Consider the following 22,096-nt stretch of genomic DNA (forward strand, 5'->3'; position numbering starts at 1 on the left):
ACTGAATACCTAAAATCATCAAGGAAGGATTAGTTCTATTCAGAATGGCCTCAGTGTTTGCATACATTTATTATAAGTGTGAGTGTATATATATATATATATATATATACACACACATATACTTATATATACATATAGAATTTATACACAGGTATACGTATATACACATACATTTATATATATAATATATAATATATATATATATAATATATATATATATATATATATAATATATATATATACATTGCATACATACATATATATATTTTGAAATCTGCACATTCAGTTACAGGAGAATACCCCATTGTGGAACCAATTCTGAATAAACCAACTTCTTCCACAAAATTACATGAATAGGAGTACTAAAGACAATGACTATAATCTTTAAAAGGTACTGTAATACACTCAACAAACTTCCTAATGTTTGGAAATGCAAACAAAGTTAAATTAACTAACCATGTCTATCTCTATTGATCATATCCAATAGCATACATACTCTAAAAGCTCCCATCTTAAAATAAAAAGAGGAGGAAAATGCCTTTGCAACTCACATTCTTTTTCAGTTATCATCCATTTCTCTATTACCTTTCCCAATTAAAATGTTCTAAGGAGTTGTTTACACTTACTCATCTTCCATGCTTCCATGGTGACTACTGAAACTGCTCCTTGACAAAGTCACTTACCCTCATCATAACTTTTCAAGCAGTGTGTTTGATATGTTGAGTATTTCTTGCTTTAGCTTGGACCTGCCTACACTACAGCGTCTTATTTCCACAAAAGGTAATCACTGCTAAAATGCCTTCACAGGCACATAAAGAAGTTATAGATTTTACCTGCTTTCATGCTGATCCTTTTCACTGAAATGGCTGCCATCATTCTTTTGTAGTGGACCACCAGTTAGGGAATCAGCCTTCTTCAACACTGGTGTGATCAGAGATCCTTTTGATGTCCCTTTTTCATTTTCACCTTCCTTTAACTTCTTCATATGTAAACCAGGTTCACTCCTTAAAGAAAAAGCCATTAAAAAGCCATAAAAAAAGCCAATGTTTTCTAATCATTTTACTGATAAAGAATAAAAAGACAATTTTCATCAAGTTCTGAATTTTACCCATCTGACTTAATTTATTAATTCAGAGAACAGTGCTGAAATACCAACCATATACAAGGAAATACTCATCTGTTGCTTCAAACACAGATAAATATACAATTATAATACGATGTGATTGGTAAGAATTGACATGTGAAAAGCTGTAAGTGAGGACAAGAAAGGCTTTATTGAAGAGGGAAAATAAACAGGAGAGGTCACCAGGAAAAGAAACGGGAGAAAACCATTTCTTAGAGATTAGAATGTAAGCACGAAGATTACATAGATGGCATCTAGGTGCCTTGAAAGGAAAAGTATACTTTTAGGAACTTGGAAAAAATGGAACCAAGTAGTCAGAGTCAGGAAAGAAATTCTGACTCAGACATGGGAGTAATAACTAGATTTGTGCTATATTTTCGGCTTTTCTTTTAAATATAAAAATGCTTCATTTCAACAAAGTTTTAAAATAGCATGAGGTCCATATAACATGAAAGAAGAAGTCAGGGAAATATCTTAGGGGCAAAACTACTTTTAAAACACCCATATGTCGGGGCGCCTGGGTGGCGCAGTCGGTTAAGCGTCCGACTTCAGCCAGGTCACGATCTCGCGGTCCGTGATTTCGAGCCCCGCGTCGGGCTCTGGGCTGATGGCTCAGAGCCTGGAGCCTGTTTCCGATTCTGTGTCTCCCTCTCTCTCTGCCCCTCCCCCGTTCATGCTCTGTCTCTCTCTGTCCCAAAAATAAATAAACGTTGAAAAAAAAAATTAAAAAAAAAAAAAACAAAAACACCCATATGTCAGAGCGATATCAGTATCATAGCTGGGTAAGATGTACCTTATTGCGTCTCCCCACCTACAACAAACTGGCATCTTATCCAGCCAAGGGCAAAACTACCTTTGCGGGAGCTGTGGGAATCTAGCACCATATTCCGAGGGACCGAGGAAAAGCCTTGCCTACCCGTGCATCAGGTAACAGGCATACATACTACAGTCTAATCTGTGGACCTAGCAATAGCCCATAAAGTGCCTCCAGTCCCTCCCTCTCAGCCACATCTGGGAGTCCCTCCCTAGAAAACACTGTCTAGGATAATCACCCGCGGATGAGAGAGCCTTTTTGGAAAACCAGGTGTCCTGCAGAGAATTTCCAGCATACCACTGGAGCAAAAAAATCAGGGTTGGACACAATGAAGAGGTGGTCATTAAAGACTGGAGGAGGTGACTGCTACTTCAAATGCAAAGACAGCAATGCAAAATTGCAAAGAATATAAAATATCAAGGAAATATGATACCATCAAAGGATCACAATAATCTTCCAGTAATCAATCGGAAACACATGGAGATCTGTAATTTATTCAAAAGAGAATTCAAAAACAGCAGTTTTAAGGAAACTCAGTGAGTTGCAAGAAAAAGACAAAAAGCCAACTCATTAAAATCAGAAAAACACTCTAGGAATAAAATGAGAAGCTTAACAAAGAGCTGGAAATAGTAAAAACTGACTAAACAAAAATCCTGGAGCTGAAGTGTATAATGAAGGAGATGAAAAAAGCAAGAGTGATCACTGACAGGAAATGGATCAAGCAAAAAATACAAATGTGAATTTAAAGACAGGAACTATCAAATGATCCAGTCAGCAGAGAACAAAGTAAAAAGAAAGAAAAAGAGTGAGGAAAGACTATGTGACTACAAGTGAACCCTCATAAGGCTATTAGCAATTTCTCAGCAGAAACCTTACATACCAGGAGGCAGTGGGATTATACATATTCAAAGTGCTAAGAGAAAAAAGACTACCAATCAAGAATACTTTACTCAGCAAAATTACCCTTCGGAAATCAAGTCAAATAAATGCATTTGATACACCGCATTAACAGGATAAAAAAAAAAAAATCATATGATCATCCCAGCATGTGAGGAAAAAGCATTTGAAAAAATTCAACATCTTTTCAGGATAAAAACTCTCAATAAAGTGGGTACTGAATTATCACACCTGGACATAGTGAAGTCCAATATGATAAGCCCACGGCCAACATCATATGCAGTGGTAAAAAACTGAAAGCTTTTACTCTAAGTTCAAAAACAAGGCAAAGTTCCCCACTTGACCACTCCTATTCAACAGGATATGGGAAGTCCTAGCCAAAGCAGTCAGGCAAGGAAAGGAAATGACAGGCATCCAAATCAGAAAAGAAGACATAAAACCGTCTTTGTTTGCAGATGATATGTTCTCATATATAGAAAATCCTGAAGATACCACCAAAAAGCTGTTCAAAGGATGAAGGATACAAAATGAACATAAAGATGCAGGGGTGCCTGGGTGGCTCAGTCAGTTAAGCTTCTGACTTCGGCTAAGGCCATGATCTTGTGGTTTGCGGTTCAAGCCCTCTATTGGGCTCTGTGCTGACAGCTCAGAGCCTGGAGCCTGCTTTGGATTCTCTCTCTCTCTCTCTCTCTCTCTCTCTCTCTCTCTCCCCCTCCCCTGTCCACACTCTGTCTCTTTAGCCTCTACTACAAAGCTGTGATCATCAAGACAGTATGGTATTGGCACAAAAACAGACACACAGACCAATGGAGTAGAATAGAGACCCCAGAAGTAGACCCACAAATGTATGGCCAACGAAGCACTGACAAAGCAGGAAAGAGTATCCAATGGAAAAAAAAAAAAAAAAAAAGACAGGGGCGCCTGGGTGGCGCAGTCGGTTAAGCGTCCGACTTCAGCCAGGTCACGATCTCGCAGTCCGTGAGTTCGAGCCCCGCGTCAGGCTCTGGGCTGATGGCTCGGAGCCTGGAGCCTGTTTCCGATTCTGTGTCTCCCTCTCTCTCTGCCCCTCCCCCGCTCATGCTCTGTCTCTCTCTGTCCCAAAAATAAATAAACGTTGAAAAACAAAAATTAAAAGACAGTCTCTTTCTTCTGGGAGAACTGGACAGCAATATGCAGAAGAATGGAACTAGACCACTTTCTTACACCATACACACAAATAAACTCAAAATGGATGAAGGACCTGAATGTGAGACAGGAAACCATCAAAACCCTAGAGGAGAAAGCAGGAAAAAACCTCTTTGACCTCCGCCGCAGCAATTTCTTACTTGACACATCTCCAAAGGCAAGGGAATTAAAAGCAAAAATGAACTATTGGGACCTCGTCAAGATAAAAAGCTTCTGCACTGCAAAGGAATCAATCAACAAGACCAAAAGGCAACCGACAGAATGGGAGAAGGTATTTGCAAATGACATATTGGATAAAGGAAGGGCTAATGTCCAGAATCTGTAAAGAACTCAGCAAAGTCCACACCCACAAAACAAATAATCCAGGGAAGAAATAGGCAGAAGACATGAATAGACACTTTTCCAAAGAAGACATCCAGATGGACAACAGACACATGGAAAGATGCTCAATGTCACTCCTCATCAGGGAAATACAAATCAAAACCACACTGAGATACCACCTGACGCTGGTCAGACCGGCTAAAATGAACAAATCAGGAGACTACAGATGCTGGCGAAGATGTGGAGAAACAGGAACCCTCTTGCACTGTTGGTGGCAATGCAAACTGGTGCAGCCACTCTGGAAAACAATGTGGAGGTCCCTCAAATAGTTAAAAATAGAACTACCCTATGACCCAGCAATAGCACTGCTGGGAATTTACCCAAGGGATAAGGAGTGCTGATGCATAGGGGCACATGTACCCCAATGTTTACAGCAGCAATTTCAACAATCGCCAAATTATGGAAAGAGCCTAAATGTCCATCACCCGACGAATGGAGAAAGAAGATGTGGTTTATATATACAGTGGAATACTACTTGGCAATGAGAAAGAGTGAAATCTGACCGTGGATGGAACTGGAGGGTATTATGCGAAGTGAAATAAGTCAGGCAGAGAAAGCAGATACCATATGTTTTCACTTATATCTGGATCCTGAGAAGCTTAACAGGAGACCATGGGGGGGGGGGGGGGGGGGAAAGTTACAGAGAGGGAGGGAGGCAAACAATAAGAGACTCGTAAACACTGAGAATCAACTAAGGGTTGATAGGAGATGGGGGAGAGGGGAAAGTGGGTGATGGGCATTGAGAAGGGCACCTGTTGGGATGAGCAGTGGGTATTGTATGGAAACCAATTTGACAATAGATTATATTTAGTAAAACAAAATTACGAAATCAACATCAAGAAATCAGTTGCATTTCTACACAATAACAATGAAATAGCTGAAAAAGAAATATAAGGAAAAAATCCCCTTCCCCAAAACATGAAAAAGAACAAAATACTTTGGAATAAATTTAATCAAGGACTTTCTGAAAGATAGGTACAGTGAAGACTACAAGACATTGTAAAAGAAACAACAGAGACACAAACAAATGGGAAGATACCCCGTTGTTTATGGATTAGAAAAATTAGTATCATTAAATATCCACATTACCTGAAACCACCTACAGAGTCAATGCAATCCTTGTCAAAATTCCAATGACCTTTTTCACAGAAATAGGAAAAGCATTCCTCAAATGTGTAAGGAACCAAGAAGACCCCAAATAGCCAAAGCACAAAGCTGGAAGCATCACACTTGCTGGTGTCAAACTACTACAAAGTTATGGTAATCAAAACCGTATGAAGTTGCACAAAAACAAACACAAAGATGAAGGAAACAGAATCAAGAACCCAGAAATAAACCCATGCATAAAGCCAACTAAAAACCCATGCCTAAAGTCTCTTTGTTAAGAGACCCGAGAATACTCCAAAGAGAAAAGGTAATCTCTTCAATACATGATGCTGAGAAAAGTGGATATTAACATGCAACAGAATAAAACTGTGCCTCTACCTTACACCACTCACAAAAGTTAACCCAAACTCAAATAACGACTTCCATATAAAATCTTAAATCATAAAACTCCTAGAAGAAAACACAGGATAAAAGCTCCTTGGCATAGATCTTACGAATGATTTAGGATAGGACATCCAAAGTACAAGCAATAAAAGCAAAAACAACCAATGCAATCAACAATGTTTCCGCACAGCAAAAGAAACAAGCAACATGGCGGAAAGGCAACCTATGGAAAGGATGAAAACATTCACAAGCTACAAATATGAAAAACGTCAATATCTAAAATGTGTAAGGAATTCGTACAACTCAGCAGCTAAAAACAAATATAATTAAAAACTGGGCAAGGCACCTTAATAGACGTCTCTTCTCAGAACATATTCAGATGGCCAAGGGTACACAAGAAGGTGCTCGATATCACTACTCATCAAGGCAATGCAAATCAAAACTGCAGTATATAGATATCACTTTGACCTATTAAAATGGCTATTGTCAAAAAGACAAGAGATATCGTTGGCAAGGATGTACAGGAAAGGAATTCCTTGTACTGCTGTAGGACTGTAAATTGGGATAGCCACTATGTAAAACAGTATGGTGGCTCCTCAACACACTAAAAATAGAACCTCCATAGGAGCCAATAATCCCATTTCTGGGTATCTATCTTAAAGACATGACATCCTTACCTTGGAGAAATAGCTGCAGCCCTCTGTTTATTGCAGCGTTGTTTACAATAGTCAAGAAACAACCTAAGCATCCATCAATGGATCCATGGATTAAAAAATATGGTATTACATTTACAATGGAATATTTTCAGCCACAAGCAAGAAGGAAATCCTGCCATTTGTGACAACATGAGTGAAACTGGAGGGCTTTATGCTTAGTGAAAAGAAGTCAGACACAGGAAGACAAGTACTGTATGATCTGACTTATATGTGGAATTAAAAAAAAAAAATTGCACGGAAAACAGAACAGACTGGTGTTGCCAGGGTTAGGAGGCTGTGAGAAATGGGTAGATATTGGTCAAAGGGTACAAACTACCTGTTACAAGATTAATAAATTCTGGGGATTTAATGCGCAGGATGGTGATTACAGTGAACAATACTGTATCATATCATTTGAGAGTTGCTACAAGAGTAGATCATCACAAACAAGAAAGGATAATTATGTGAGGTGATGGAAGTATTAACACTATTGTGGTAATCATTTGACAATATAAAAGTGTATCAAATTAACACAGGTATACCTTACAGTTACACAGATGTATGTTACTTATATCTCATAAATCTGGAAAAACTTCAAAAATTCAAAAGTACTCATATGTCATTATCTATCGCTCAAAAATAGCAATCATCTGAGTAGTTATCCTTTTGTTTAAAAAAAAAATAGTTTGCGGCGCCTGGATGGCTCAGTCCGTTAAGTGTATGACTTTGGCTCAGTTTGTGATCTAAGGGTTTGTGGCTTCGAGCCCCACATCGGGCTGTGTGCTGACAGCCCAGAGCCTGGAGCCTGCTTCGGAATCTTTGTCTCCCCCTCTGTCTGCCCCTCCCCCACTCTCACTTTTTGTCTCTCCAAATGAATAAACGTTTAAAAAATTAAAAAAAAAATGATTTGGTAACTTTTGTATCCTTTTAGCCTAATATCTAGTCCTGATAGAAAATACTGGGAGATTCACCAAAAAGAAAATTATAATTCTTTTTTCATGGACTAAATGCATGCAACAGAATATTATTACCATACAGCTACGTACATTTCCAAAAAGAATGAAATTTCCCACAGATTATTTAGGACTTAAACATGAGCCCCGAAGAGCACCAAAAACAAAAACAAAACTAGCAATTGTGTTTTTTTTTTCAAAAAACTGTTATACAGATAACTTTTCTTGTTGAAATAACATCCAAGAAAAGAAGAATCTTTCTGAAAGCAATTATCAAACAATTCCTCTCGACCCAAACTTCAAAAATGAATCTGTAATTATAGAATTTCAAATAGCTTTCATTTTGAACCCAGTCAATAGAAGCAACTTTTAAGTAGAAAACATCTGGTGAAAGCCACCTCAAACTTAGAAAAAACAAAACAAAACAAAACAAAACAAAACAAAACAAAACAAAACAAAAACCCCCTAACATGTAGCCATGGTAACAAGAAGCCACCAGAATCAGTTTTAAACATGTTAATCAATGCCCACCAGCCCTACTCACCAACCAATCCATTTCAGCTCCTTCCTTCTGAAAGACAGCCAATAAAGGACAAAAATCACTCCAATACACATGCTTCAGTGTGCCAACCAATCCACAACAGTCTCCAAGCACCCGAAGAAGCATGGTGCTTCAAATGATGACAAACCATTTAATTTTCTGAAAGTCCCCCAATCCTTAAACTCCACTCTTCCCCAAACCCTGTATAAGAATAGCAGACTCCTCTGTTAGGAAAGACTATACCTAACCAGCATAGCTCGCTCTTATTTGTAAGCGATAAATTCCAACTTGATCTTGAGGAGCTCATAATCCTTTGGCAAGAATCTTTAAAGTCGTATAATAATTTGCCACCATATTTTAGTTTCCTTATTAAATATAAAGGAAGCTTGCTAGTCCTTTGATACATTTCACCATAATTAAAACTAACATAAATACAACTAAAAGGATAAGTAGCAATTAAACACAATATTGGGCCCCCCAAAATCCAAAAAATGTATATAACTGGCAGGTTTAGTTGTCAGAATGAGCCCACACCAAACTTTGTAAAAGTGAGGACTAGTATTATGTTAAAAACAATACACACAGGTTAAACTCCGTTCACTCAATAAACATTACTGAATAAGTGCTATAGAGACTAGAACATTTTCTAGGCACTGAGGACACGGCAATGAACAGATAACAATCCTACTCATGAGTGAAGTAAACCTACAATAACAATAAGCTACACAGGCCAAACATACAGTATTAGAGGAGAAAAACTAAAGCAGAGAAATCACATTTTGCAGTGTTATAGGGAAAAGGGTAGTTGAAGTACTAGTCAGGATGGCCAAGAAAGGCCTTGCTGAGAAAGTGACTGTTAAGCACAAAACTGAAAGAAAAAACAAACAAAAAAGGAAAAAGCAAGCCATGAGGTATCTGAGGGAAAGCATTCCAGATAGAGTCAACAGCAAGTACAGAAGTATGTCCGAAGTACTGAAAGAGTAGTGAGAAATTCAGTATGGCTGGACAGAATGAAAGGGGTAGAAAAGAGTTCAAATCAGAGAGAGAGAGGAGGAGACACCTGATCATATATAGGCCCTGTCGGCATTAGGAAGAGTTTTGGCATGTACTCTGAGTGAAATGGGAGGCAATTAGGCTTTGAGCAGAGGAAGGACACAATCTGACTTACGTTTTACTAGATCCAATGTGTTTAGAATTAACGGAAACAGGAAAAACAAAAGAAGAAACAGACAAACAAGAAGACCAGTTAGTTACCTAGTACTCCAATATAAACAACAGATGATAGTCTCTTGGTCATGGAAGATGTGTTTGGATTCTGGATATATTTGAAGGAAGACCGGACAAGATTCTCTGACAGATGAGATGTGATGTGTATGAAAAAGAAAAAGAAAAGAGAAAGAAAAAGAAAAAGAAAAAAAAAAGAAAAAGAAAAAGAAAAAGAAAAAGAAAAAAAAAAAAGACAGGACTCAAAGATGATACCAAGTTTTTTTGGCAGAGCAACTCATAGAACTGTTATTAACCCAATTAGGAAAGACATGAAAGGCAAATATTAAGAAAGAATATCAGGAGTTCAATTTGGGACATGTTAAGTTTGCAATAGCTATCCAGAAAGAGGTATCAAGTAGGCAGTTTGATATGCGGGCCTGGAATTATGGAGAGAGATCCGGGCTGGAGATATAAACTTGAGGATCATTAGAATATACAAGATAGTAAAAGTCAAGAGAAGGAAAATCAAAGGCCAATTCCTAGAAGACATCAATGGGTTAAAAGACATAAATGGGGGGACGAGGAGAAACAAGCAAACCAGGCTGAGGTGTACAGACTAGAAAGGCAGCGGCAAAATCAGGTGAGTGAGTGATATCCTACAAGCAACATGGAGACAGAATTTGGGAGGAGAGAGTTTTCCATTGGGTCAAATATTGCTGAAAGGTTAAGTCAAATGAGATGTATGAAATTATGTTTAGATTTAGTAAAGTGAAAATCGGTGGTAACCTTGAAAAAACAATTCTGGAGGAGGGAGAGGGAAAATTGCTACAATGAATTCAAGAGTGGATGGGAGGGAGGGAAATCAGGATCAAAGAGTGAAGAAGGCTCTTGAAGGATTTCATAGCTAAGTGAAATGGTCATGGTTGATCTAATTTTCTATTATTGCTGTACTTTTCAATTGTTACATAATGATTAGGTAGTAATTTGTAATATTTGGAAGTCTTAAAAATTGCATATATGCAACACTAGTTTTTTGGGGTTTTTTTTTTTTTTTTTTGCTTTTTTTAAATGCCACACCAAGGTACTAAATAACTCACAAAATTATACAATGAGAAGACTCCTTAAAATTTTTCTAGATATATAATATTATATAAGCTGATTACCATTTTTCTCATGCTTAGAAAGACCACGGAAAAACTAAGTTTCAAGGGCAGTATTTTGTGCTTGATAAAAATTATTGAACTCTAAGGGCACCTGGGTGGCCCAGTCCATGAAGCGTCCAGCTCTTGATTTCGGCTCAGGTCATGATCTCTAGGATCTCTAGCATCGAGCTCTGCACTGACAGCACGGAGCCTCCTTGGGATTCTCTCTCTCCCTCTCTCTCTTTGCCCCTCCCCCACTCGTGTGTGCATGCTCGCTCGCTCTCTCTCTCAAAATAAACACTTTTAAAAAGTCACCTAACTCCAGGCTATTATATACCATCCAAAGTAATTAGTCACATTAAAATTTTATACACAGAAGTAACAGGGGGTGGGAATGCAGAAAATAGTCCTACTTTGTAAACTGAATTGACATCAATTATATAACATGAAGGCACTGTTGAAAAATTTGGTGTGGTGCATGTTGAAATATATTCTCTAAAAAGGCAGGAAAATGGCATGCAAGCAAGGTACCTTTATGAAAACGATTCATTGCATTATCAGCATCTTGGTTTATAGCACAGGGGTCATGAAATGTTTATATAGAATATGAGACATGTTGCCACGTGAAACCTCTTGGCAATATGCAGATGAAGCTGAGGGTCCAACATTGGAGCACTCATGCACTGGGAAACAAAACCAAAAATCTAACGACTAGCAATTTTGTTGGTAATGAAATAGACTGCCAGTGTAGCAGGGAACTTCCTTTTGCAATTCAGTAGATATTAAAAGTATTCTAACAAAATGTGCATAAGACATGACATCAAACCAAGCCAAATGCTTTAAATATACTTTGTTAAACCATCAGGACACATAGACCTAAATTCATCTTTTATAATGGTCACATATTCCATTACTTTATAGAAGTGAAACTTAACGTCCTTATTAATGAATGGATATTTAGCCTATCTCTGGGGCACCTAGGTGGCTCAGTCTGGTGAGCATCTGACTGTTGATGTTGGCTCAGGTCATGATCTTGTGGTCGTGAGATCGAGCCCTGTGTTGGCCTCTGCACTGTTAACGTGGAGTCTGCTTGGGATTCTCTCTCTCTCCCTCTCAGTCTCTGCCCCCCTCGATGCTTGGGCTCCTGAGTGTGCACATTCTCTGCCTGTCTCTCAAAATAAGTAAATAAACATTTAGACTATCTCCAAAGGTTTGATATGGGAATGCTATAATAAATATCCTTCACATATACATGTAACGTATTTATATAAGTAACCTTAATATATCTGTCCTATTTTGTATATGTAATAATATATAATAAATGCCCTTACAGTGTGTGTGTGTGTGTGTGTGTGTGTGTGTGTGTGTGTGTGTGTTTGCACGCACAGGCACACGCGCTGGCTTATAGAAGTCACGTATTTCAGAAGGACCCAGTCCTGGCAACGAAACCATTGGAATAAAGGGATGACCTACCTGAAATATTTTTCTCATGTTATATTATTTATTTTTGACAGTGACAGAGACAGAGCACAAGCAGGGGAGGGGCAGAGAGAGAGGGAGACACAGAATCTGAAGCAGGCTCCAGGCTCTGAGCTGTTAGCACAGAGCCTGACGCAAGGCTCAAGCTCGTGAAGTGCAAGATCATGACCTGAGCCGAAGTTGGACGCTTAACCAACTGAGCCACCCAGGTGCCCCGACATATTTGAAATTTTGAAATACACCGTTAAATCGCCTTTCAAAAAGGAGTTACCAATTTCATCCAGCCACAGTGTCTAAGAATGTCATTTTCCTCACATTTCCTAACTTTGGTTATTTTTTCAATAAAATATTTATGACCGCAAAAATAAATATTTATTTATTTCAATAAAATACTATGACCGCAAAAAATGGTATCTCCTTGGTATTTACATTTTTCTCATTAGCACGTAGGATGAAATATCTCCACGAAAAATACGAAATTTGTTCATCGTGAACACTAGCTCAAACTAGAAAAGTTTGTTGCATAGGAAAATAGCAATTACCTACTATTTAAATATTGCTATAGGCTTACCTATCAGAATCTTTTTTTTCTGTAATAGGCAATTGATGGTTATCAGTTTTTCCATTCTGTCTTTGTGGAATTAATCCAGCAGCCGCAGCATCATGTATGTTTTCTGATACTTCCACGTCACTTCCTCTGTGCTTCTTTTTTTCTTCAACCTTTAATGGAACTTGATACTAAAGGTAATTGTTACTTTAGTCAATAAAAAGAAGTTTTTTTTCATTAATTTTATCAGCTGACAGTTTGTCATAAATTCAATGGAGGAAAATATTTTGTGTTTACTTTATCATTACAAGTAACTGTAATTTTTATAAACTCTGCTTCATTTGTGTTGAAATTTAAAAAAGCAGAAGTTACCAATATTTCTAAAAGGGCTTTCTTAATTTTGTACTCTTATTCATATCCACACTTTGCTACCGAGAATTCCCCACCCACCCCCACCCCATCTGACCAAGAGATACAAAGAAATAAAAAGACAAAAGACAAAATTTGTCCTTTTCTATCCTTACCACCTGGGTTTTACACAACAGCCAGATTTAAAACATGGGACATGGAGGTGCTCCAGTAACAAAAACAGGGAGCCTTCCTCTTTCTGCACGGAGCTATTCTTTCCCTGACTGCCTTTTACAATTCTTTTTCTTTTGGATCCTAAGGTTCTCAAAAAAAGTGACAGTGTCCCCTAAAATTTATGAACCAAAGTTTGCCACAACACAAAAGGAACAAAGTGAAACGGACGTTAGGGTGCAATTCTGGGAAATTAGTAATGCTCTCCGAATCTCACATTCAATAACCATAACATTTTATAGGGAGAGGGTATAAACGTAATGATTACCTTTAATTCCATTTGCTACTGATAACGCGAGTAAAACTCAAAAAGGTTAAATGATTTGTCCCAAGTTCCTAAAGTGGCATTACCTAGCATTTTATGGCGCCAAAAGAGATGATACGATTCTTGAATGCTGACTCAGAGAAATGACCACAAATTCATTAAGTTAATCAGATGCATGAAGAGTGTGACTTTGGCACCGTAAATTAATACCTTGATAGGGGACGAGGGGATTAGCTACTTATTCTTCCAAAGGAGGGTATCTCTAGGTTTTGTCTATTTCTAAACTCCACACATCTCAAAACTCAGTTTTCTCCCTTGGAGTTCAATACTGAAGCTTTGCTGAAGGTTTATGCTACCTACATGGTAAAAATCATACAGGCCAAAAGGTATCATACTTTACTGAACATAAAGTGAAGGTTTGACTCAACGGAGACATCTGAGAATGATGATTTTAAAAATGTGGGGAAAAAAGCGGTGATAATACAAATAGCTGTTATTAAGCCTATGTCAAAGGGGTCATGTTGAAATTCTAAGTTCCAAGATTGTGAGTAAAGCAGACAAGACTGCATATATTTGTGGGCAATAAGCTTAGGAATTCCCTGAGCCTGCACTGATGGGTTAACCAGGCATAAAAAATTACAAAGCCATAGGATGCTCACACCCAAGTTTGGGTAAACAAGATTAGGTAACTAAATAGAGAGAGGGCGGGGCAAAGGCTCCAAGACAAAGGTGTGTGAGGGAAACCAGATTAGATATGCAGGAGGACACACTCCCCAATTTAGTACTATGGCAGAAAGCTGCTTTCACAGGAAGGAAGGACCAAATTAGGTAAACAGGTAAATAGGGCTGTAGGCTATAGGCTGCAGGGTGAAGATGCCCAGAGGGGAGCTAATTAGCAAAAGAAAGGTGCCTTGTGGATCCTGAGGTAGCATCCTTCTTCTCCCCTAGACTAGCTAAGATAAACAGAGAAGCTGCCTCAGGTCTGCTGTTAACAACCACATCTGCCAGGCGCCAGGATTTTGTTTTATATTGACCCAAACCCCTAACACCCTATATCTTCAAACCCCCTTTCCCTCATGCCCATGAGTTCATGTTCACAGATTGATTGTGTCTTTGGGCACGTCCATCACCATGTTTGGAAGCCTTCTGATCCTAATAAAAACAGAGCAAGGACCCTTACTCTGGGCTCCTGTGTTCTCCGGGACATTAGCCGTCTCTCCCATTGTAATCCTGCATCCCGCTGCTGTCTAGCTAGACAAGCAAGAACCCTAGACCCAGAGTCTACAGACACATACTGAAGCAATAAATAGATTGCCTTAGCTGGGAACATTTGTGTATCTTCCTTCTCTTAGTTATTGCTTCTTTCCCATTTTATTGTTTATGGAAATGCAACTTATATTTACGCCAATATGTTTTTTAAAAAACCTGGAGATTATTATGTTTTTTAAGCAGTTTCTTTATGGTTATTCTGGTTCATGAGGTCACATGGTACTTACATAGCTAAGTTAGTTTCCCAGTTCATATCCTACTTGGAAGACTGACACAGAAACTTTAAGGAAAACAAATCATAAGAATGTTTTCCTGAACTCCTATTTGTTAGATAGCAGAAATAATCTATTTCCAGACACAATTACTTATTTAGACAATTCCATTGCATGCACACTCTTGTTCTCTTGAGTGGAAAATCAGAATGGATCAGATAATTGCTAAAGAGAAAAAACAAGAGTAACAGCAAGGCGGACCTCTATCTCTTTTGCAGGTTGAACTTTCTCTCTTTCCAAAGACAGGAACTCTACTTGTGACATGCCTATCTCATTCTTAAACCTTTGCATATCTTGATGTAAGTCTTCACTTAGATATACTTCAGATGCTGGAAAACTAGATGCTGAAGAAGAACTCACAACTTCTAATTCAGAATCAATACTTTTATAGTTATGAGTACTGGCATTATCTGCATATAATGGCTTCTGGAAAAAAAGTCTTGTACTGGTTTGTTTTCTCGTAAGTGTTTGTGACAGCAGAAATATCATCCCTTTTTGTTTGAACCGTGCGTTTCATCACATCGCAGCAGGCAAGCCACAAATCCAAAAGGCTCTCTGAATCACTAGACTGAGGTCTAATTTACAATCGGTGGTATTTTGGTCCATATTTTTTGCCATTTGCATGTCAAACTCTTGGCCTTCTTTCACTTTAAATTTTTTTTTTTTTTCAACGTTTATTTATTTTTAAGAGCAGAGAGAAAGACACAGAATCATCATTTAATCAAAGATCGAACTCAATCGTGACTGGCTGAAGTTCTGCATTCTTTCACTTTAAATGTAACTAGTGGGATCCTTGTTTTTTTTAATTTTCTATATCATTTTAAAAATCCTCATTGTTGTTAAAAAGATGCTCAATGTCTGGTTTGTTCTCATTTTCATAGTCTGATGTTCTTTCTTTCTTTCTTTCTTTCTTTCTTTCTTTCTTTCTTTCTTTCTTTTTAATATGAAATTTATTGTCAAATTGGTTTCCATACAACACCCAGTGTTCATCCCAACAGGCGCCCTCCTCAGTGCCCATCACCCACCCTTCCTTCCCTCCCATCCCCCATCAATCCTCAGTTTATTCTCAGTTTGTAAGAGTCTCTTATGGTTTGGCTGTCTCCCTCTCTAAGGTTGTTTTTGTTGGGTTTTTTTTTTTTCACTTCCCCTCCCCCATGGTCTTCTGTTAAGTTTCTCAGGAACCACAAAAGAGTGAAAACATATGGCATCAGTCTTTCTCTGTATGGCTTATTTCACTTAGCATCACCCTCTCCAGTTCCATCCACGTTGCTACAAAAGACCATATTTCATTCTTTCTCATGGCCAAGTAGTATTCCATTGTGTATATAAACCACAATTTTTTATCCATTCGTCAGGTGATGGACATTTAGACTCTTTCCATAATTTGGCGATTGTTGAAAGTGCTGCTATAGGGGCACCTGGGTGGCTCAGTCGGTTAAACGTCTGACTTCAGCTCAGGTCATGATCTCACAGTCTGTGGGTTCGAGCCCCACGTCAGGCTCTGTGCTGACAGCTCAGAGCCTGGAGCCTGCTTCGGATTCTGTGTCTCCCTCTCTCTCTGCCCTTCCCCTGCTCATGCTCTGTCTCTCTCTGTCTCAAAAATAAATAAAAACGTTAAAAAAAAGAAGAAAAAAAAAAGAAAGTGCTGCTATAAACATAGGGTTACAAGTGCCCCTACGCATCAGCACTCCTGTATCCCTTGGGCAAATTCCTAGCAGTGCTATTGCTGGGTCATAGGGTAGATCTATTTTTCATTTTTTGAGGAACCTCCACACTGTTTTCCAGAGTGGCTGCACCAGTTTGCATTCCCACCAACAGTGCAAGAGGGTTCTTGTTTCTCCACATCCTCGCCAGCATCCCGATGGCTAGTCTCCCGATTTGTTCATTTAGCCACTCTTGACCGGTGTGAGGTGATAGCTCAGTGTGGTTTTCATTTATATGTCCCTGGTGATTTGCTTTCATTTAAAGAAAGCTTAGAAGATGACTGGCAAGCATATTCTGGGCACCCAGAGTATGAATGAGAGAGAATGACATTTTCAAGACTAGGCTCTTTTTGTTCAGGAAATGCCTGAAATACTACCGAGACAGACACTCCAAATGCATCTTCTTCCGTATTTGTCCAATTCGAAGGTATTTCCTTTCAGTTGGTTCCTTGTTAGAGTGACCCTGTGGTGGTTCTTCTTCAAGATGAGTAGGAATGCTGTATTGTTAACAAATTTCACCAAACTTCTGCTTTCACTCACTGGTGATGAGTTTTAAGCTCTTTTTCCAGTCTAGTTGGCCTTATTTGATCCACATTTCCTCAAAGTTTTGCATAGAAGCGTGTCTTAAATATACAGATATATCATGCTCCCTATCACATTCCTTATCCATTGCTGGTTCTTGAGTCACGTTTTGCAGTTGCAAAAACGGATGGTTAATTTCCTTGTTTGGATTTGCACATGAATTTTCTGCCAGGATACATGGTTGTAAAAACACCTTATCCTTAAGTAATCAAGTACGGACAAAGAAAAATGAGAAAATAATTACAATTTTACTGTTAACTTTCTTAATCTATGTTTAGTTGTTCCCAAGTCACTGGATTGTAACTTCCTGTAAGAAGTGAAAACGAACTTGCCTTAGCCTAAGACAGAAGGAAAATATGAACTCATAAACTTAAGCTTGTCAGTTCTTGGAACTAAACAATTCATTACATGTTAAATCGACCAAAAAATTAAGTTAGATGATTTTTAATGTTACAAACCTTAAAAACTATTTAGCTTACCATCCCTTATAACGAGCACTAAAGTGCATTTGAGTACTTTTTAAAGATTAGTAACTAGAGAATTGGAAAACTTTAAATTATTAGCAGCCAAATCAATTAATATCAAAGAGAAAGAAATGCGCTGGCAGTGTGAATCGGCTTAAGATTCTCTCTCTCACCCTGCCCTCACCTACCCACGTGCTCTGTCCTCACTCTCTCTCTCAAAAGAAATAATGAAAAGAAAAAGAAATCATAAGGAACAGAAAATACGTTTACAGGATGGTACTCTATTTACTGAAAAATATCTGTGTGTAAGTGGACTCCCACAGTCCAAACCCATCTGGTTCAAGGGTCAACTGTATACCTATATGATGTCTCCACTAAGAGATTACAGGAACTTCACATAGCCCCAGATTAGAAAATCAAACACCCATTCCTACTTCCCCATTCTTTTCTGGACACTACTGCCATTTTATTGGCCTTCAGACTTCGTCACATTTAAAACAAGTATTCTTGGGGGGCCTGGGTGACTTAGTCAATTAGGTGCCCAACTTTGGCTCAGCTCATGTTCTCACAGTTCATGAGTTCAAGTCCTGCATTGGGCTCCTTGCTCTCAGTGCAGAGCCTGCTTCGGATCTTCTGTCCCCCCACCCCCTCTCAGCAATAAACAAACATTCACTAAAAAAAAGCATCCTCAATATTTACTAAGTCAATACATGCCACTGTGATCATTTTGTCTTCTACTTCTATAGCACCCTTTACAGGTTACAAAACGTTGCCACATTTGTTCATTACACATAACCAAGAGGTGGGTGTTAGTGCCATTTTTAGGAACGAGGTCATTGGCATTCAAGCAAGTTTTTCCAAGGTCCCACAGCTAGGAAGTGACGGAACCAAGATGCTAGCATGTCTTTTGATTTCAAATACAGCGCTTGCAGCATTATGCAGCAGCTGCCTGGGCCTAAGAGATCAGGACCTTTTTAACTCCTTCCCTAGTTGTCACCTTAGAATAGGTCATCATTACTTTACTTATATTACTACAAGTATGACTGCGATGTTATTTTAATTATCCAAAAGTCAAAGTCAAAGCACCTTGTGGACGTTTTAACATCACTCCTCCATGCTTATACTTAAAAATAAGAAGAAGACAGTACCTCAGGAAGAGAAGGTGATTCTACATCTTCCTCTTCTCCCAATTCTAATGCTGACATCATATCTATAGGATACGGTCACAGATAAATTAATGTGTTACAGATAAAACATGTGTTACTATGAATTGTAAACACAGACACAAGTCTATCTCCATTCATGACTATTTCAAGAAAATGAAAGCAATAGCAGAAAAGATGTTCAGGGGGTTCAAGATTTTCTGGAAGCAAAAGGGGGCAGTACTTGGGATACTTGTAAAGAAAGATAGCAACAGAAAAATATCTTCAGGAAAAAAGGATAATATATTTGGATCTACATACTTTCAGATTTTTCTCATACTAGCATTTAATCATAGGAAAACAACTCACAGAGATTCACTAGCTTACCACTTCTGTAATTTTTATGCACTCCACCAGCAGAAGTCAAACTGTCATTAACTGTTTGCTCTGGTGGCACATTTTCAATAATACCAACACCATCTTCCTTTGCTTCCATTGCTGACGTTGCTGTTCCTTCCTAGAAAAACAGCACAAAACAAAAACCCAACTTCAGAAAAACATCACATTAATTCATTTGGTCACGCACTCACCCACTCAGAAAGACAAGCACATACTGTATCTGTCAAGTCATAGCCACGATCCGGGGACGAGCTGGAAATATAAATAAAAGACAGAGTCTGTTCTATACGCTAGTAGCGGTAGAGATGCATGAAAACAGGTAAGGACAGAACAATACCATCCACTAGTTCTGCAAGGGAAGTGAATCACGTACAGTGAACGCACAAAGGAGAAAACACTTACATTTGGGAAGCTCAGCAAACTTCCCAGCTCAGCTGGGAAGATAGGGCTGTATCTTAAAAGACAGACAAAGTGCACGGGGAGGGTGTGAAAGGCATTCTAGAATGAGCAAAAGGATCACCTATGAGATAATATAGTAAGTGACAACACCTATGCAATATGGCAAAACTGGAACAGAGTTATTGGGAATGGGATAGATAGAGAGATATTACTGGAACATCAGGACGAAACCAAAAAAAAAAAAAAAAAAAAAAAAGAAAGAAAGAAAGAAAGAAAAAAGAGCAGTGTTATGCTAGAACATGAATTTTCTCCTTCAGGTAATGGGGATCCATTGAATAAGCAGAGGAGTGACATCATGACAAGTATATTTTAGAAAGGTCACTCTGGCAGCATTCTGGATGAATGTAAAGGAAGCAAAACCAGAAGAGAACTGCAAAATTATAGGTGAGCGAGTGAATTACGGGAATAACATATGAAAAAATGGTAAGCAGGTACAAAATATCGAATGTGGTGAGTGACTGGATGCGGTCATTTCAGGGGAGTTCGGAGTCCAGGACTTTTCCTGTTTCAGGGCTGCTATTTTTTAGGCTAGGGAACACAAAGGACAGAGCAGGTTACAGTCAGCAAAGAAAAAAAGGGAAAGGGTCAGAAACAATGTCTTGAAACTAGGGCATATTAAATTTAAAGTGCCCAGGGGACTTCCAAAGAAAATGTTAGGGCCGCCTGAATGCCTCATTCAGTTAGCACCTGACTCTTGATTTTGGCTCCGGTCATGATCTCACAGTTCATGGGTTCAAGCCCCCCGTCTGGTTCTGCGCTGACAGTGCAGGGTCTGCTTGGGATTTTCTCTCTCACCCTCTGTCTCTCTACCCTGCCCACGTGTGCTCTCTCTGTCTCTCTCTCCAATTAGTAAATGAATAAACGTTAAAAAAAGAAAAAGACAGAAAATTCAGATCAATGAAGTTCAAGTAAGAAAAGCCCATTGTAAATATCTATAAAACATATTAAACTGATATAATAATGCAATCCTACACAGAACTGTGAAATTGTGAAAAGGAAAGTAAAAGGAGGCAGGAGGAGTTAAGATGGCAGAGGAGGGGGATCAGCATTTCCCTTGTCCCTCAAACACAGCAGTATTTATTGAGGTCACAACACTTGGAATACCAGCAATACAGGCTGCAGAGGGACAGGAAAGTCTCCACAGGTGCAAAGAGACAGCTTGGCGGGACAGAAGGGTGTGTATGCGAGTTGGGAGAAATAAAATGGGCAGCACAGGCATGGAGTGGGGGAAGCCCTTTGGTGGAGAAAGGAAAGGAAGAGAGAGAGAGGCTGTGGGAAGTGTATTTGGATATGAGAAAACCTGTCCGGACCACAGACCAAGGAGACGTCCAGAGAACCAGTTTCTACTTTGCAAAACAGCCTTAGAAGCTAAAAAACAGAATTTTCAAGGTTGCCAGACTTTCTCTAGACCAGAGCTGCCACCTCCCATGCCTGGTGGGGAGGGAGCCGCCCGTAGGCTCTCAGGGCAACACTGGGAGAGAACACCTTGAGTATGGTGGAAAGAGGAGGTATTGCCCTCCCCAAGGGAAAAAGAACCTGCAGGCACCAGCCAGAGGCCCTTTGTCCACTGCGCAGAGTGGCGCTACTCCAGAACCAGGTCTGAGCAAAGCGGGATCCTACAGGGTTTTGAATCCCAGCTCAGCGCTCAGGGAGCACAGGAGACTGTGCAGCAAGGCAAGCTGGCCCCCCAGGCTATTCTGTGAGGACGGCCTGAACAGTGAGTTTTGAGACACCTCGTGTGGGCAGGAGAGATTGGGGTGTCGCCATTTCTCTCCCCATGACCAACATCGTGGGGCTTCAGGGAATGGACAGTGAGCCTCAGTGCAGCCAGGCCCATTACACCAAACCCTGCCTCTCTGTGCCTGGTAACTGCTTCTCTATGGGAGTGAGACTGACACTGATGGGACCAGACAGCCCCTCCCCTAGACCAGCACAGCCACCAGTCCCAGGCACCAAAGGACAACGCTCCTCTGGTTTTCTATCTTGGTTTGTTTGTTTGTTTGTTTGTTTTCATTTGAATTATTATTCTTTTTTTCTTTTCGTTTTTAATGCTTATCTCTTTATTTTGAGAGAGAGAGAGAGAGAGAGAGAGACAGTGATCAAGCAGGAGAGAAGCCGACAGAGGGAGAGAGAGAGAATCCGAGCAGGACCCATGCTCTCACTGCAGAGCCTGATGGGTGTTTCGAACCCACCTACAGCGACAACATGACCTGGGCCAAATTCAAGAGTCAGAGGCTTCACCAACTGAGCCACCCAGGCGCCCATCTTTTCTTTCCTTTTCTTTCCCTTTCTTCTCTTTTCCCTTTTTTCTCTTTCTACTCTCCTCTTTCCTCTTCTCCCTTGGGAATCAGCCCAATGACAGTCTCGGGTTGACTTTGGGTCAAAGCTATTTATATATATTTATAGTTTCCCTTTGTTCTTCTGTTCTGGTTCTTTGTTTGTTGGTTTCATCGGGCACGTTCTCTATACTTTTCCAGATCTCCTTCTTCATTTTCCTCCCTCTCTTTC

At 39.3% G+C, this 22,096-nt stretch overlaps 2 protein-coding genes across 14 annotated transcripts in view; one reads left to right on the forward strand and one right to left on the reverse strand.

Annotated features, from left to right (window-relative positions):
• Window positions 1-22,096, forward strand: part of LOC123588119 (ankyrin repeat domain-containing protein 26-like) — a 289,757-nt gene that overhangs the window by 267,242 nt on the left and 419 nt on the right. The gene's annotated exons all lie outside the window — the stretch shown is intronic.
• Window positions 1-22,096, reverse strand: part of LOC123588114 (ankyrin repeat domain-containing protein 26-like) — a 116,030-nt gene that overhangs the window by 59,771 nt on the left and 34,163 nt on the right. For 8 of the 13 annotated variants that reach the window (XM_045458412.1, XM_045458409.1, XM_045458408.1 and 5 more), the window contains 4 exons: window positions 19,118-19,247; window positions 18,737-18,798; window positions 12,479-12,645; window positions 834-1,004 (listed from right to left, as the gene is read on the reverse strand). In XM_045458412.1, the coding sequence (XP_045314368.1) occupies window positions 834-1,004; window positions 12,479-12,645; window positions 18,737-18,798; window positions 19,118-19,247 (530 nt within the window). The remainder of the gene's footprint in view (window positions 1-833; window positions 1,005-12,478; window positions 12,646-18,736; window positions 18,799-19,117; window positions 19,248-22,096) is intronic. The other 5 variants (XM_045458414.1, XM_045458416.1, XM_045458415.1 and 2 more) reach the window with 3 other exon arrangements.

The sequence above is a fragment of the Leopardus geoffroyi genome, chromosome D3, assembly GCF_018350155.1.
Source record: "Leopardus geoffroyi isolate Oge1 chromosome D3, O.geoffroyi_Oge1_pat1.0, whole genome shotgun sequence".
Taxonomy (NCBI): domain Eukaryota; kingdom Metazoa; phylum Chordata; class Mammalia; order Carnivora; family Felidae; genus Leopardus; species Leopardus geoffroyi.